The sequence below is a fragment of the Cricetulus griseus genome, assembly GCF_003668045.3.
Source record: "Cricetulus griseus strain 17A/GY chromosome 1 unlocalized genomic scaffold, alternate assembly CriGri-PICRH-1.0 chr1_1, whole genome shotgun sequence".
In the NCBI taxonomy this organism is placed as follows: Eukaryota; Metazoa; Chordata; class Mammalia; order Rodentia; family Cricetidae; genus Cricetulus; species Cricetulus griseus.
The window spans coordinates 171,816,076-171,834,320 of record NW_023276807.1 but is presented as its reverse complement, the minus strand read 5'-3'; the positions used below and the strand labels follow the sequence as shown (position 1 = coordinate 171,834,320).

The following is an 18,245-nucleotide window of genomic DNA, read 5'->3' as shown; positions in this document are numbered from 1 at the left end:
TCTAAGTGAATTATTCCTAAAATCATTTCTCTTATTTGTAAGCTCATATCATCTATAAATAAAGGATCTTTGACCTTTTTTTCTATTTGTATCCACTTTATCTCTTTTCCTTGTCATATGGCTCTAGCTCAGACTTCAGTTATTATATTAAAGAGGAGTAGGAAAAGTGAATATCCCTGTCTTATTCCTGCATTTAGTGGATCTGCTTTGATATTTTTCAGCTTAGTATGACGTTGACAGTGGTTTATTCTGTATTGCCTTCATCGTATTGAAATATGTCCTATTATTCCTAGATTTCCAGAACTTTGATTATAAGGTATATTGTGGATTGTGTCAGAGGCCTTATCTGCCTCCAGTCATGTAATTTCCTCTTAGAGTCCATTTATTTGATTAATTACATTTAATGATTTGTATTTGTTAAAACACTGTGCCTCTCTTCTGATGCATTCTTGAACTGCGTTTGCAAGTATTTTATTGAGAATTTTTGAACCTAAGTTCTTTGGAGAGATTGGCTTCTAATTTTATATTTTAATTGGGTCTTTTATCTGGCTTTGGTGTTATGGTAATACTGGTTTCACAAAGAGAATTTGGAAGTATTCTTTCTGTTTTTATTTTATGAATTCTTTGAGGAGTAGTGACATTAGTCTTTCCTTGAAGTTCTGGCAGAATTCTGCACTGAATCCCTTTGGCCCTGGGATTTTTTTTTAAGTTGAGTGGTGTTTAGCTGGTGTTTCTATTTGCTTGGTTATTATGTTATTAAATTATTTACTTCATCTTGATTTCACAATATTAGGTCTTATACACATAGAAAGCTATCCATTTCTTTTATATTATACAGCTTAGTGAAGTACAAATTTTTCTAAAATATATATTATATGTAGTGTTCTGCCTGAATATATGCATGCATGCCAGAAGAGGGCACCAAATATCACTGTAGATGGTTGTGAGCCACCATGTTGTTGCTAGGAATTGAACCCAGAACCTCTGGAAGAGTGGCCAGTGCTTTTAACCTCTGAGGCATCTCTCCAGCCCTAAAGAAAGTTTTGTTGTTGTTTGTTTGTTTTGTTTTTTGAGACAAGTTTTTCTGTGTTGCTTTGAAGCCTGTCCTAGAACTCACTCTGTAGACCAGGCTGGCCTCAAACTCACAGAGATCTGCCTGTGTCTGCTGGGATTAAAAGTATGCACCACCATTGCCTGGCTAAAGTATAGATTTTAAAAATATGTCCTTTATATTCTCTGAATCTTTTTCAGTGTCTGTCATGTTTCCCTTTTCATTTTTATGTTTATTAATTTGGTTCTTTTCTTTCTTTTGGTTAAATTTGGCTAAAGTTTTGTTAATCTTGTTAATATTTTAAATAATATACTTCATTGATACTTTGTATTGTTTTATTTTTCATTTCTATTTCACTAGTTTCAGTGCTAATTTTGATTATCTCTTCATGTTTACAACTTTTGGATGTTTTTCTTGTTTTTAAAAATGCCTTCAGGTGCATCATTAAGTTATTAATTTGAGATTTCTCTAATTTTTTATGTAGGCACATAGTGCTGGAAGCTTTCCTCTTAGAATGCCTTCATTGGGTCTCTTAGTTTTATCCCATTCTAGTAATTTTCCTTCTCTGACTCCATTATCATTCAGTAGTGTGTTGTTTAGTTTGTGCACTTTTTGTGTATCCTATTGTTGTTTAAATAGCTTTATTCTACTGTGGTAAGATAGAATGCAGAAGGTTATTTCAGTTTTCCTCTACTTTGTGAGACTTGCTTTGTGTCCTAATATATGGTTGATTTTGGAGAAAATGTCATGGGATGCTGAGAAGAATGCATATTCCTTAATGTTTGAGTGGAATGTTTTGTAAATGTCTACTAGGTCCATTTATGATATCATAGGCACCTCTAGGTTTGGGAAAGTTTTTGCTTTGATTGTATTGAAAATTTCTTCTATGCCTCTGTCATGGTATTTTTCTCCTATACCCATCACTCAAATATTAGATCTTGTCATGGTGTTCTCAAACTCTCTCATGTTGTGTTCATATATTTATTTAAAAATTCTCATTGATTTTTACTGAGCCATCCAATTCCTCTACTTTTTCCTGTAACCCTACTTTCTGTTTTTGACATAACTTATTCTGTTGAGGAGGCTTTGCATTTAGTTTTTAATTTGGCTTATTGGTTTTTCTTTTTTTAGTTTCCAGCATCATTTCAGTTTTGCTTTTCTTCAGCAATCCTATATTAATTTAATTTTCATATCTTGGATTAACTCCCTTATTTAATTCAGCTCTTTTTTGTGAGACATTGTTTGCATTATTTGTTCATTTTATAATATTCTTTATAAGATCCTCCAGGTCATTTTCAATAGGATTTATTACTATGGGATTAATAACTTTGGTTGGTCCCATGCTGTCTTGTTTTTCATTTACTTTTGTTTCTGTAATGGGACTTGTGCATATGAAATAGTGTGCTAGTTGCTTGTTTCTTTTTGCTCAAATTATCTTTCCTATTTCCAGGTAGGCATGTACAATGTTCAGGACTTCACCTGAGGGTTTGTGACCTTGTTTTCTTAAGTGGAACATGCATTGAGGATTCCAGGTTCTATCCCTGTACTCTTGAGAGTTTTCTACTCCCTGACTGAACAGTATTCAAAGGGCAGTACACTCCTTGCTGGTCTTCTCCTCTGCTGTCTTCTAATGTGCTTCTGTAAGACTAATGCTCTTTGTGGAGTAAGCTCTGTTCAACCCAGGTTGGGAACGGCAGATATAGGGGGTGTGTAGTCAGCAGGTCTGTGGGGGTATGTGGCTCCTCAGGTAGTCAGGCCCTGAGGTCTACAAGGTGGGCTGTGCTACCTGTATGAGGTGCATGGCTCCAAGTGGTCTTCAGGTATTAGGATCTGGTATCTATTGTGGTATATTCCTTTACACTATGTGAATATATATGGCTGTGATTGGTTAAAACTCCACCTGCAATTTATGGTGAACAGTGCCAGTTGTATGTGCACTGATCTACAGAGTTCTCTGGTGGTGACATGGGATGGAGTGGGCAGGGATACCTGTGAGTTGTGGTTCCATGAGGTCCTCTGGGGGTGGGCCTCAAAGGGAAACTTTAAGAGTGGAGGGGCAATGGTTTTTGTTTTCAGGGTGCCAACTTACTCTTTTCATTTTCCAAAGTTCTGGGAATCTAGCCAGAGTCTACCTTAACTAGAGTCAGTTAAAAATAAGAAAAGGAAACAAGAGGGAAAAGGAGAATCACAGTAGGCAATTTCAGTGAGGTATGTAGTATCCAGATGCTCTGGATGTATTGTGAATTTTCTCATTAAGTAATTTCTCAACACTGCATGGTAGATGATACTCACTGAAAACAATGTCATTTGGAGAACTATTTTTACCAGCTGTTCACAGTGTCTAGTAAAATGTACAGTGAGTTGTTGTAAAATGAAATTTACAATTGCTCTGACTATGAATGGGAAATCCATGTTAAGAATAATGGCCAATAGCTTCTCTTTAAATAATTGTGATTGGATGCCTAGGAGGTGCAGACAAATGCATTTCTTAAGAAGTAGCAACAGTGGTCTCCAGCTTTATAAAGAATGAGTTGCTTGCCTATGGGCTCATATGACCTGCAGGGCTGGGACCCAAGTCGAGGTCTTTGTGAACTTCAAGGCTGTCCCTTGTTAGTCAGTTCCCTCCTTCACCCCAGAGCTACTGTTACCACTTTGTGGGTAGGTACACTTCCCAAATTAGACATTCTGAGCTTATGATTTTCCAGCTTTTTATTCCTCACTAACTTACTCTAATTCATAAAATAATTTCAATCATAAAAGAGAGTAGGATATGAATCTGGCAATTTTGGGTTAAAATTCTAGTTCTACCATTGGTTATCTGTGTCATATAAGGCCATTTTTTGTGCTGTTAACTTTCTTGAGCATGAAACACAACTGACAGTAGTTGTCACAAGCTAACTCGTTAGCTTGTGAGTAATGAAAGGTCCAAGATCCTGAACAAGCCTACCACTAACTATCAAGAATCCCAAGAGAAGATGCACCGTGTGTGTGTTGTGCTTTTTCTCTGCTGCTTCAAACATGAAAGATGTTGGGAAGCCTCACAGAAATCTTCAGTAAGTATAGTTTTGTGTTTTCTCTAAGGTGTTCAAGCCGCTCTGAATTTTGTTGTGGAGAATGTAGGCCCCCTCCTGGAAAATGCCTCTGACCACACACGGGTTGCCACAGTTAATGTGTCTCTCTCACCTCACACTTCCCTGCTTGGAGATCCTGTTATTCTTAATGCCAGCCCCGTGGTGCATCCTTTTGTGCTGTCTCGTAGATCCTCACATCTGTGGGATGTAAGTATGGAGGTAGATAGATTAGAACACTGCAAGAAATCTAAATGAGACTATCTTCTCTGTCTCACTTTCTACTGCTTATTTAGTTTGATTGTGTGTGTTGTTTGTTTCAACCCTTTTTTCTCCTGAGACAGGGCTTCTCTCTGTGTGCAGCTCTGGCTGCCCTGGAACTCACTCTGTAGACCAGGCTGTCCTTGAACTCACAAAGATATGACTGTATCCTCCTTTCTTGACTTTCCAAGTCCTAAGATTCTAGGCTTTCTTACATTCTTTTAATTAATATAAAATGCCACTCTTTGGGACCTTATTCTGTGTCAAATATTCTCAAAATCCTTGAGAATAACAAGGAGCACCTGTTTTACATGTACTTATTGAGGATCTAGTAAGATGCAAGGTAGCTTCATTCTCACTTCATCTAATTGCTTGTAGAAATACACGTTAAGTGAATACACATAAGTATAAAATTGTAAATATTACCTGGCCAATGAAATGCAAATTCTTAGCTAGGTGATACAACCAGGGTTGCTTGAAGTAAAATTATGTGAAAAGCAGTCTGCAGAATGGGCAGGAATTGAATAAATGAAGGAGAGAACATTATGGGTCATGCGCAAAGGCCCTGTAGGAGGAAGGTCCTGATAAGGAGAAGGGACTGAAGGATCAATGTGACCATATCTGAACAGGGAGTATGTGTTAAATCTGACTCCCAAGGAGATGGAGGACAGAGCTTGTAGGACCCAGGAGATATGCTGGGAAGTGCTGCTTATTATCTCAGCCTAATAAAGCTAATTCTCATACTGGGGGACATTCAGACAGGCACACTGCTCATTTTATGAGATTTGAGTTCCCTAAGATCAGGGTTACTCGAATATACTGAAAAGTTATCACATGCATAGCATTCCCCTGGTCCTTCTGCATTCTCCTCTGAGACCCAGAAGAGGATTCAGTGTAATAACATCTTCAGACACAGTTGAACTGCTTTAGGCTGGTTTGGATCCAAACTGTGGTTCTCTCTTGTGTCCCTCCAGGCTCTCAGGACAGTGATTGGCAAAAGTGTCTTCCACCAGGGAAAAAAAAAAAACAACCAACCAACCAAACAAACAAGCAAGTAAACAAACAAACAAACAAACAAAAAAGAGCCCATGGTGCACATATAAGATTTACATCTACGAGTAGGCTATTGGCTGAAGCAAGTCACATGTCCAAGCCATCAGAACTGCAAAGTCACATGGCAGAGGACATGAGTATAGGAAAGAGCAAAGCATCAGAAACATAAAAAACTGTGGCAGAAAAGAGGCATGATCTACTAATGCTTTAAAAGGATCAGCTAGAAGCTGCTATGGGAATATATTCTAGAACAGTGGTCCTCAACCTTCCTAATGCTGTAAACCCTTTAATTCAGTTCCTTATGCTATGACCCCAACCATAAAATTATTTCCATGCTACTTCATATCTGTATTTTTGATACTGTTATGAATGGTATTGTAAATGTTTGACATGCAGGGTATCTGATATTTGACTCCTGTGAAAGGCTTGTTTACTCTAAATGGGTTGCAACCCACTGTTCTAGAGGGACCAGAGAAGTATTTAATAGGATCAGGGATATCCTTGCCAAGCCTTAGGATTGTTAACCTTTAAAATTTGATTCCACTATGAATTTGGCATAAAATGCTATCTTGTATTTGTTCTCCCTTCAGTTTTTATTACAAGGCTAACCAGCAATATGGTGACAAGACTCTGTAATCTTGCTGGTCACTGTTTCCTGTTGTCATAATCTTGAGGTAAACTGAGGAGCCTACTCTTCCTTTGTGGCCCCTCTTGTTATGAGCAATATGAACCCGGGTAAATTACTTGATTTCCTATGTTTTTTCTGTAAAATGAGATGAACACTAATTGCATTACCTCACTTGGGTTGATAAAACAATTCTGTGAGATAGTGCATGTAAAGTTCCACACTGCTGCTTAGGCCATTATAAATAGTTGATATCTAGTATTTGTTCTATATAAATATAGTTATAATCCAAACCCAGCTAGGTTACAAATATTAAAAAACAAGAAATGTGGCCACATAATTAAAATTATATCCTCACTTTATGTGAAAGTAAATGCCTTTAATCTCAGTACTAAGGTCTGAGGATAAAGAATCACAACTTTGAGCCTGTCTGACTACATGATGAGGCCCTTAGCCTTAAAATAAAACCAAATTGTCCCGTTTTGTGGTTCCCAGGTGTAACCCTAGAATTTGAGAGGCTGAGACAAAAGGATTTCTATGAGTTTAAATCCATCTTGTTTTTACAATTTGTGCTATAGGTTTACCTGGGCTATTGTATGAGACCATGTCTCAACAACTAACAAAGCAACCAACTAACTAAAACAAAAAAGACCAAACCCAAACAAAAAAATATAGTATCATAGACTGGCACTAGATAATATTAAAACCAGTTTGATTATGAGATAACTTTATAGTATAAAAACATGCCTTAAATGAAGATCCACCTTTGCTATTGTACAGTAAAAGAGGACACACTCTGTTTTACTTAGGGCTTTACATATATCTTTGTCCCTTCTTCTTTGTTATATACATGAAACCAATCATTTGATCCCTTTTTACTGTGCTCTTTTAAAAATTGTAGTTATTCATCACTGGAGTACCCCAGTTGGACTTTGAGGAAGTAGCACTCTATTCCTTGACAATATATGCCAAAGACAGCCATGAAGCAACAGCATCACAGACCATTTTTGTCCAGATTGAAGATGTGAATGAGCCGCCTGCTTTCACTGGTTCGCTTGCCCGGGAAGATCAAGGTACTAAGGGTCTGCTTTGGTAACAGGAAGCCCTGTGGACATAGATATAGGCCATATAGCCTGTGTCTTATGTGCTTTTATGGTACCCTGGCTATAAGGCTAAAGGAAAATGATAATTGACAACAGTTGTGCTGGTATGATGCTCAGCAGGTAAATGTATTTGTAATGCAAGCCTGATGACCAGAGTTTGACCCTAGAACCCACAGTAGAAGTAGAGAACTGACTCCCAAAAGTTGTCTCCTGAACCCCATACATGTTATAACATATGCATGCCCCCCACATGAACACACATGTGCATGCACATGCATATGCACACACACACACACACACACACACACACACACACACACATGCATGCACACACATAATAAAGAGCTGATATCTACTGAGCCCTGGCTATATGCAAGTGGCATCCAGAAAGCTTTAAATGGATTGTTTTGTTAAATGTTCACAACACTGGAGGTGAGTTCTTCTATTCCCTTATGCCCACTGCACAGAAAATAGACTTAGGTGAAGTAACTTGCTTAGTATTGAAAACTATTCATGTATTTGATCACAGTATGCCAAAATCAATATGTTAAATGTGTCTATTTGTTAAACTAAAAGTATCGTGAGGCCTGTGGTGATGTCTTTTTTGCTCCTTGCTCTCTCACCATGCAGGTAGATCTTTCTGTCACTCTTTCTTATCCTATGAAGTCAAATATTTAATTCCTACTTGTGGAAAATCCATACTGTTCAACTAAAACATAAAAAGGTTCAGCTATAGGTATGCCTACTAACTGGACTGAGTTACTTTTCTTGTGTGAACCTCAATCTCTTCATTGCTATTTTAGATGGGAACTATTCCCCACAAGTTTATTTGTTTCAATCATCGTGCCTAGCAGGTGGCACTGTTTTGGAAGGTCTTGAACCTTTGGTAGGTAGAGCATTACTGGAAGAAGCAGATCACTTGAGGCCTTAAGGTTTACTTCCTGTCTGCTCTGTTTCCATTTCTATGGAGGAGTAAGGAGGCAAAGTGTCCTCGCTGCACACTTCCACTGATATGGAGCCTTCTGTGACTATCCTTTCTTTCCATGATAGACTATATCCCCTCATACAATCAGCCAGAACAAATCCATCTGCCCCTAAGTAGCCTGTTGTCAGGAATTTAATCATAGCAAGGAGAAAAGTAACTAACAGAATCAATCTTGACTTGTTGCCTGTTTTAGTTAGGGTTACTATTGCTGGGATAAAGCACCATGACCCAAAAGTAATTTGGGGAGTATGGTGGTTTGAAAGAAAATGACCTCTGAAGGGAGTGGCACTCTTAGGAGATGTGGCTTTGTTGGAGTAGTGGCCCTGATGGAGGAAGTGTGTTGTTGTAGGGTTTGGTTTTGAGGTCTCCTTTGCTCAAGTATACCTAGTGAGACAGAGTACTTCCTGCTGCCTACATGTCAAGATGTAAACTTCTCAGCTTCGTCTGCAGCACCATGTCTAGTTATGTGCTGCCAAGCTCCACCATGATGGTAATAAACTGAATCTCTAGACTGTAAGCTACCCCATTAAATGTTTTCCTTTATAAGAGTCACTGTGGTCATGGTGTCTTTTCACAGCAACAGAAACCTTAACTAAGACAGAAGTTGGTACCAGGGAATGAGGGACTGAACTATTGTTGTTATAGGCTGGGCCATGCCTTTGTTTGAAGTAATATGGACCATGGGACTGTGAATTAGAAAAGCAGTTGAATGCTTTAAGTGCTACTTAATGGACTATACTAGTAGGGGCATGGAAGACAGTGGTGCTGAGTGTGATTTGAACTGTGGGAGCCTGGATGAAGAGGTTTCAGAGAGAAGAATGTTAGTTTGTGGCCTAGAGATTGTTTTTGTGATATTTTGGTAAAGAATGTGGCTTTTTTTTTTGTTCTTGTCTGAAGAGTCTGCTTAAGGCTAAAGTGAAGAATTTTGATTAATTCCTTTGGCAGAGGAAATCTCATAACAGCCTAGAATATACTTTTTCATGTGGTAATTAGTGGTAACTCTAATGAAGATTTATAATGAAAAGGAGCAAGGTGAACAGGGTAAATTATAACTTGTAAAATTTGAGGAGAAAAAGAGCACAAGTAAGTGGAATGAAGGTAAGTCCTGTGTTCAAGAAGATAAACAGATTAAGAAATGGAATAAAGGGAGTGGTGATCTCAGGGCAAAATACCACCCAGCTAAGTTTCCAACTTGTGTAAATGAATTAAAGAAAAGTTTAAAGCTGGGTGTGGTGGTGCACACCTTTAATCCCAGCACTGGGAAGGCAGTGGCTGGCAGATCTTAGAATTTGAGGCCAGCCTGGTCTACAGAGAAAATTCCAGAACAGCCAAGCTCAGGCAGTGAAGGAAACCATTGAAAGCAGAAAGCTGGTGAGGATGTAATTAAAGGAGGGGTATTATGAGCGTTCTTTCCCAGCCTGGGCTTGCAGCCACCTTCTTTAGATACAGACGTTATATTAACTATGAAACTGTTGGCCAATGCCTAGGGCTTCTTATTGGCTAGCTCTGTCTTAATTATTAACCCATTTCTATTAATCTAAGTACTTCCATGTGGTCTTGTCTTACTGGAGAAGGGTCTGGACCTGTTATTTTTTGGTGGCCTGCATGGCTACTGTTCTGGTGGGTCCCCTCTGTCTACCTTTCCCAGAATTCTTCTTGTCTCCTAGTCCCACCTGTCTTCCTGCCTCATTGGCTGAACAGTGCTTTACTCATTAACCAATAAGAGAAACATATATACAGAAGGACAACCCCCATCAGAGGAGGCCATGCTCCAAGCTCCAACAAACAACAGAACCAGCTTTGGCCACAGGGTTCTGGCTTTAGAGTCAAGAATAGAAGAAAAGCATTATGGAATCTCTCTCCATGACTAAGAAAAGCCACTGAGGCCAGGCATGTGTCAGGGGTGTCCATGAATGGAGGCTGATAGAGGCCAATGTGTGAAGCTGTAAAGGTGAAGTCTGGATTGCCTTGTAGACACCAGAATGTTGGAGACACCAGACCCATGAGATACCTTCCAAGCAGAACTACTAACTGGGAGTGGAACTTGCCCAAGAGAAAGAAATAGGTTGTAGTCAGTGAAGCTGAAAGGTGTTGGAGATCTGAAGAGTGTTTGACATCAGACATGGAGATGTAGAGTTTGGAGTTTGCCCCATTGGTTTCAGTCTTGCTTTGGTCCAGTATTTCCTCACTATGACCCCTTCTCTGTCTTTTCAAATGGCAATGTATATCCTGTGCCTCTATATGTAGGAAGTATGTGATCTGCTTTTTTTAAATTTTGATTTTATAGGGGATTACAGTTAAGAGATTGCATGAATCTCAGAAGAGAGTTTGAACTATAAATCATTGCTGAGACTGTGATAGACTATGTGGAATTTTGAAGTTGGACAAAATGCATTTTTGCATTATGATATGGCTACAAGCCTTTTGGGGACCAGGGAGTAGAATGTGGTTTGAAAGAAAATGGCTCCCAGAGAAGTGGCGGTATTCAGAGGTGTGGCCTTGTTAGAATATGTGTAGCTTTGTTGGAGGAAGTATGTCACAGTGGGGTGGGTTTTGAGGTCTCCTTTGCTCAAGATATACCCAGTGAGACAGAAGAGCACCATGTCTGTCTGTGTGCTGCCATGTTCCACCATGATGACAATGTACTAAATCTCTGAAATGGTAAGCCACCCCATTACATGCTTTCCTTTATAAGAGTTATCATGGTCATGGTGTCTCTTCACAGCAATAGAAGTCCCAAGGGAATAAGGGTTTATTTGGCTTACACTTCTACACTGTAGTCCATCATTGAAGGAAGGTAGGACAGGAACTCAAGCAGGGCAGGAGCTGAAGCTGAGGCCATGGAGGGGTACAGCTCTCTTTCTTCTTCCTCAGGAATGTTGGTGCATTGGTCCACAGGCATGGAGGGACCAGTGGGGAACAGGGTTCAGACGGCTGTGGGTTTGACAGAGACAGCCCTTCAGGAGACAGACGTCAGTAAATCATCTTTGCTTTATTCCAGAGTACTACAAGGAATATATAGGATTGGGGAGCCTGGGCACAGACCATAATTTGCATTAAGTGGCATGCTCCTATCACAAAGCTTTGTTTGTGGCAATAGAAGAGCTCCTAGCACAAGTCTTCTAGTATGAATCTGTGCCAAGATTAAAGGTAAAGATGAATCAGGCATCTGGCTTAGAGAGTTTTCAGATAAGGTCAGTCCTTTAGGTCCAGGGATATTGTCCAGATAAGAATAGGTAGAAGCAGGGAGTTTTACTGGGGAGGAAGGGGATTTCCATGTTGGGGAGCTTTTGGAAAAAGCTGCCAGGCTGTGATAGGCTTCAATCTCGACCTGCAATGCCTTCCAATAGAGGGGAGCTTCTTAGGGTCTTGCTCAACATGGCTTGATTAGCCTGGTTTCTTATAGAACCAAGGACTACCAGCTCAAGCATAGTACCACCCACAATTGGCTGGGTTTCTCCCATAAGAAAATGCCCTACAGCCAGATCTTACAGAGGCATTTTCTCAATTGATATTCACCTCCTTTCAGATGACTTTAGCTGTGTCAAGTCAGCATAATCCTAGCCAAATTTGGTATTTGGAAGTGCCAAAATAATGTGTGCACATAATCAGTGCTCTGTAGATTGACGCACCTGCTTTCTCTTCCCCAAACACATGATGAAACCTTGGGTAGGTTCAAGGTCACATCACCATCATTTAACTTCTCAAACAGTGAGCCAGATGCCAGAGTGCTTGTGGGTAATTCACAAGGGTTGTGTGTTAGAAATGTAGGCCCATGTGGCTATGGTCCAAGCAGTCCTTGAAGGCATCCCTGGTATCCAGAAGGACTGTTTTCTTCACAAAATGGGGCAGCAGTAAGTATAGATGTTCCCTTTTGGAGTCAAGAGTCTCAAATTTCCCAGCTTTATTAAGTCCCCCAAAGACTCCAAGCTTGCAGTTACTTCTACTATCTTAAAACATGTACCATGTGGGCACAAGGCTCCATGAGAGAACATGTGCTTAGCATGTGTGAAGCCCTAGCTTTTCCTACAACATAAGAATAAAACAAACATTGAAACAACGTTGATGTGTTGGCTCTATAGCCTTGGGCTTGTTAGTAATTTTTAAATCTCAGTAGAACCAGGATGATGAATATCACCAATAATGTTAAGTGCTTAGATATTAATAATTACTAAAATTGTTTAATATTGTCATTTAAAATTACAAATCTCCTTCCTGTATATGCAAATGATGATAGACAATACAGTGTTGTCTATATCATCATTATTACCACTGACTTAATTGCAATCACTGTATAAAGCATTTATTTTATATTAATTCCAGTACTTTAAGATTGTAATTTCTATTATCATATATTAATTATATATACAATGTGTTTATTATGACATTTTCATACTGTACATGACATATTTTGATCACATTCATCTCTTGTTATGCTTTATTCACATGTAATTGAATGGGATGTTTTGGGATTTAATACTTGTAAGACTCATAGAATCACATCTATTTCTTCTTTTGGGGCAGTTACTGAGATTTACATCACAGAAGACACTGCCCCTGGCACCATCATTTACAAAGCAGCAGCCAAGGATGCTGAGGATGCTGTGTTGGAGGTAATTTGTGTTTTGAAATAAAGAATACCAATGGTTGGTAGCTTGACGAGATTACATTTAAATGTAAAGACAAAAAAATCAAGCTCTCTCTTAATTCTCTTCAATTAAGTCTAAAACTTACCTTTAACTTAATTATCAGGATACTTTAGGTGAAAACAATTGAAGTTATCTAGATAATTGTTTCTATTTTAGTGCATCTAGCTCTGGTTAGGCAGAACCAGCCTGACCCTCAGTTACTTTAAAGAAAAGATGTTGAGATATTTCACTTCATTTTTAGGGATCTTGGCTACACATACTGTAGAGAAGCAAACCTAGCTTTCTGAGATTAATGTGTATTTCAAAACCTTAGCTCTTATCTCCAGGCTTCATAATACCCCAGAGAGGGAAGAAACATGGAGCCTATGGGCTTCAACTTAACTTCTGACTTTACCAATGGAGATCACCTACCACTTTTGCTTTGCTATTTCAACTGTAGAACTGTGGAAATGCTACTGCCTGCTTTATCTTCTCTTACTGTATGACTCTCATAATCAAACATTTCAAAGAATGTGAAAGTAGTTTTTTAAATGTGAAACATTTTGTAAATGGTAGGATTTATAATACTGTTTTAATTTTTGATGCCGTATGAAATGATTATGGAACTAAGCCAGGATGTTTTTGACTAATGAGTTGATAGGCAAGAATAACATGTTTTAATTTTAGTGTTGTATCTCTTTTCCAAACTGGCTAAAAAATGAGAGGCTTGTTCATGTTGATACTGTATTTTCAACATTTGCAAATAACTGGATTCTTCTTCAAGGCAACCGAGTCTTACAAAATTTTATTTATGCAGTAGATGGCCACTCACATCTGGCATTGTGTACACATGGCTTTTAAAATTACAATGGAACACTATGGTTGTCAAGATTCCCCACACACATTTGTCTCTTCCTCCTCCCAAGTACAATTCCACCTCCAGAATGGGACTAGAAAGGTCACAGTTTGCGCTACAACATGCAATTAAACAACCTAATCATGCATATTGCTTCAAATTAACACGTTCCAGATTATAGTATTAAATCCAGTTCCTAGCAACTGCAGCCACACAGGAATCAGATACCATGCAACAATTGCTTCCTCTGGGTTCTTCATGATAGCTCACCACAATGTTAACATTTTAACATAGAATCTGTGACAGTCCAATAGGTTTTAGTTGTGACTCTAACATGCAATCCAAATCTTTTACTAGTCAGTTAACACAGGCAGTTAATTTCAAATGACGACTCCTGGTTGCTTGCTCATTCAGATTAAACACTTCTGGTCCTGGCCCTATACTTTTCTTCGAAGAGGATTGATTCCTGGAACACATTTGGAAGGCCCATGTAATGTTCATTGTGAATTTTACCAAACATGGAATGCCATTTCAGTAGTGATATAGGCTGTGGAAACTTCAGTTTAGACACACTCCTACGAACATCCTGTGACACAATGAATTAGACCAGATGTGTTATTTAAATACCGTGACTGGATAGTTCAATTGTTTGAACCTCATATTGACTCAGAGATAAACTTGCTCTAATGTGGAAAGAGCTTGTGGCTCTTCTGAGGTCTGACAGATATCGATGATGACATTAATAACTATATTATGACAGCATGTATTTTTATGATTGAATCACCATGATATCATTAAAGTAGATACTGCCATTTGCTGTGCTATAACTTAGTGAGTCAATAGCAAAAGCATGTGTCTTTAATTTATAGACAGCATCTTTTGCTTAAACAGAAAGTTGTAGAGTTAATTCAACTCCAAGCCAATCTGTCCTTAAATCTTGTTGTTTCCTAGTCCTCTAACAGTTCCCAAAGTGTATTTCTTAAGGCATGAGTTTTTTCACATGCAAGACGAGAAAAATGAAAGATCACATGATCTCAGGATCTTAAAAATGTCATCCACATATCTTATTAAAATTTATAATAATGTGAAGTATATTAAATACTCACAGAAATTGTCTAATGAAGGTTTGTTTAATAAGGTTTGTTTTAATTATTTATCAATAGTACTTACAAATGTATCATGTGTTAACATGTTGTGTAATGTTATTGGCATTTCATAGAGTATAAAGTTTATATTAGGTCTTAGTCTAAAACTGACGAAAGATAAATTTTGGGTGAGGATATTGTTTACAGACCAAATGTTAATGAACTGAGGCTGGATTTCATCCACAATCAGGCTCACCTGAACTTCAAGACTTGGATTCTTTCTGCTGTGCCACCAGTGCCTAGGGTATATATTAGGATATCTGACATTGTGGTGCAGTAGATATTTTAAGACACAAAAGATGTGAGACTAATCATCTTTAAAATGAAGAAAATCTGGGCTGGAGAGATGGCTCAGAGTTTAAAAGTACTGGCTGCTCTTCCAGAGGTCCTGAGTTCAATTCCCAGCAACCATATGGTGGCTCACAACCATCCATAATAAGATCTGATGCCCTCTTCTGGTGTGGAGGCAGAATATTGTATACATAATAAATAAATAAAATCTTTAAAAAAATGAAGAAAATCTGAACAAAAAGAAAACCAATGGTTTTCTTGGGCTCATCCAGGCATACTGCTACCCTAAGACATGGAGGGACTAGGAAACCCATTTTATCACAGCTTAGCTCAGCCAACCTGGAGAGGAAGGTCATAGCCTGCAGGAAGGCTCATAGTAATTATTAGAGGCTGAGTGTGAATTCACATGAGAATGGAAAACTGGGAGCAGTCTTGGGTAGGAATACACTTTCATGGATTTTAAATCAAGTAACTCCACTGGATTTTCACAGTGCATACCCAAGAGAGAGCACCTTGTGTGTCTAGCAGAGTGAAAAGGGATTATCTTGAAAAAAGAAAACCTTCAAGCCCTTGTCCATGCAAAGCTTATCTATCCAGATGAGAGAAGGAAGATTTTGATGGAGTTTTTCCCATCTAGAATAAAAATGCATATTTATATATGTTTATGTATGTACATGCATGAATATGCACATACTTTTAGACATATTAAAGCTTCAGAAAACCAAACATAAAGAAATGATGCTGTTTAAAAGATCCCTCACCATAACTATAGAAGAGTAAAGGTAAAAATTACAGCAAACTTCCTATTCAAAACAGTGCCAGTAAAGAAAAATGGAAATGGAATATTTTAAAATTTTTAGGTAAAACATAACCAATAAGAATTTTATATCCAGTAAAATTATATGAAGCCATGAAGTTGAATACCTTAAAATATACTGATATGAAATATACTTATTATAAAATATACATATCCATCTTAATTTTTTAAAGGTAGAAATGACATCTTAATATGAAAGCAGACATTCTCTGCTAACACATCTACTCTTTACAAAGTGCCAAAGATTTTCCATACATGGAAGTTCATCAGGAAGTAAGAAATGACATATATCAGAAACATGGATCTATATATTTCTTCTCATAAGAGAAGAAGTAAATGGAAAATGTAAGCAAAAATGTAAGCATTTTCCATTTTTCATTGACAAAAGGTAAATTTAATAGTAACAAGGTAATGAGTGCTTATAGCATATGGAAAGCAAAATAAAAAACGATATCCTATGCTGCAGAAGGGAAGAATTATAAATGCTCAGTTATAAGTTGCCTGCACCACCTATAAAGTGATACAGTATTAATTATAGCTGCATGCAGATTAGTTGGGATATATATTGGAAACACAGAAGAAACAACTTAAAAATCTTGTAGCTGATACATTATAGGAGAAAATAAAATACTCAGTGAGAACAACAAGGGAAAAAAGAACAAATATAACTCATAGAAACAATTATGACAATTTTAGATATTCAACTAACATAAAAATTCAAAGAAATTGTCAGGGTGAATTAAGAGAGTAAAGGCTCAACTATCTGTTGTCTACATGAAACCTATTTAAATATAAAAAACTCACACTGGTTAAAAGCAAAAGGATAGAGGAAAACGATAAACTCTTCTAAATGGATCCAGGGAAAGATGGAGATGCTGTACTAATAAAGCAATGTTCATTAGAACAAACCAAGGATGTCTTGATTTCATCAGGGGATGATTAAAAGTTGCCATAGAGAACACTCTTCCTGTATCACATTCACATGGCTAGAGGGGTGTCTGATGGTGACAGTTGTTCACTTGAGGCTGAAATTACTCTCTGTAGAGATTATCTAGATGTCTTACTGGTTTTCCTCAGCTCTACCATGATAGCCTATACCACACACCATCCTTACCACACAAACCTCCCCTCTCAGCCCATGAGACCTTATCTTTCCCAGCAATATGGTAGTGGTAGTACTGTTGTTGGGGATTAACATGTATCTTTCTTGGTTATTATATTCAAATTTATTGAAATTCCATTCTTCTTTGGAAGAAATCTGTTTTAAAACAATATAAATGCTTTGGAATAAGAAATGGGTGATAGAATATCTTATTCAACATTTATTGGGTCAGTGCCCTTCTTACTGGTGAAATCAATATATGACCCAAAGGGTAACTCTTTAATGTGTCTTGCCTTGTGTATGGGAACAGTCATGAACATTGGGTGAAATAGTCCAGGCTCTCAGATGATAAGAGTTGAGAGTGGGTGGAGTGAAGAAAGAATGACATTGGAATGTGTTGCAAGCAAGAATGTAGATACATGTAGTTACTATAACAAAAGTTATGTTTATTATGCAGATGGTAATCACACTAGGTTCCTAACTATTGTCCTAAGCCTATCACCTATCTTTCCAAGGCTGCTCACCTGTGTGATGACATGTCTTAGCTGAAGGGTCCTGTCTCTAACAGAAGTCTCTGATTGGAGGGTCAGGATTCTTGGGAGACTCTCCAGCTTCAGGATGGATCAAGGTGGCATTTCCCCAGATGTGCAGAGCAGAGCATTGCTCTTAGTGTCTGCTTACATATTGTCCAGTGGGCATCATGGGGTCTAGTCCTGTGTCTGGTTATCCTGAGTGAGTGATGTCACTGGGTTCTGGCTATTGGTGCAGCCTTGGGTGTAGTGAGGATCCTGACTAAGCTATTTTTACATATTTAAAAGACATTTTTACTATATTTATTACAGACTGTGATGGGGATTTTGCCATAAATATTATTCAACTAACTAAGGGTACGTAGATTAGGTGTCTTAGAATATAGATATTAGAGTATATGGTGGTGCTCTGTATACTTTTATTTTCTTTCCGATATTAGGAAGTAATCTGCTAAAGCTGAGTTCTGATGACTTACTGGAGAGATCTAAAGGTCTCAAAGAAGCAATAATTTCTGAGAATTTCATTATAGGTATACCATTCCATGATTGATAAAAGTCTCCTTCTATGGCTTCATTATTTTTGTCTCTTTGCTGTGATGACTCAATGTAGCCTGCAGATTACATGTGGAAATAAACAATATTTTCTGTTCAATCAAGTGTATTGACTGAAAGCTGACAATGATCAGATTTTTAAGGGGAAGTGATATTTGGAAATTCTAAGGGGCATAAT

General features: G+C 38.0%; 1 protein-coding gene across 1 annotated transcript in view; it reads left to right on the top strand.

Moving 5' to 3' along the window:
* The first annotated feature begins 3,400 nt into the window (after nt 1-3,400).
* The window catches only part of LOC103163600 (cadherin-related family member 3), an 86,845-nt gene continuing 72,000 nt past the window's right edge, over nt 3,401-18,245 (top strand). The window contains exons 1-4 of the mRNA XM_035453065.1: nt 3,401-3,407; nt 4,133-4,329; nt 6,960-7,131; nt 12,671-12,759. Coding sequence (XP_035308956.1) covers nt 3,401-3,407; nt 4,133-4,329; nt 6,960-7,131; nt 12,671-12,759 — 465 coding nt within the window. The remainder of the gene's footprint in view (nt 3,408-4,132; nt 4,330-6,959; nt 7,132-12,670; nt 12,760-18,245) is intronic.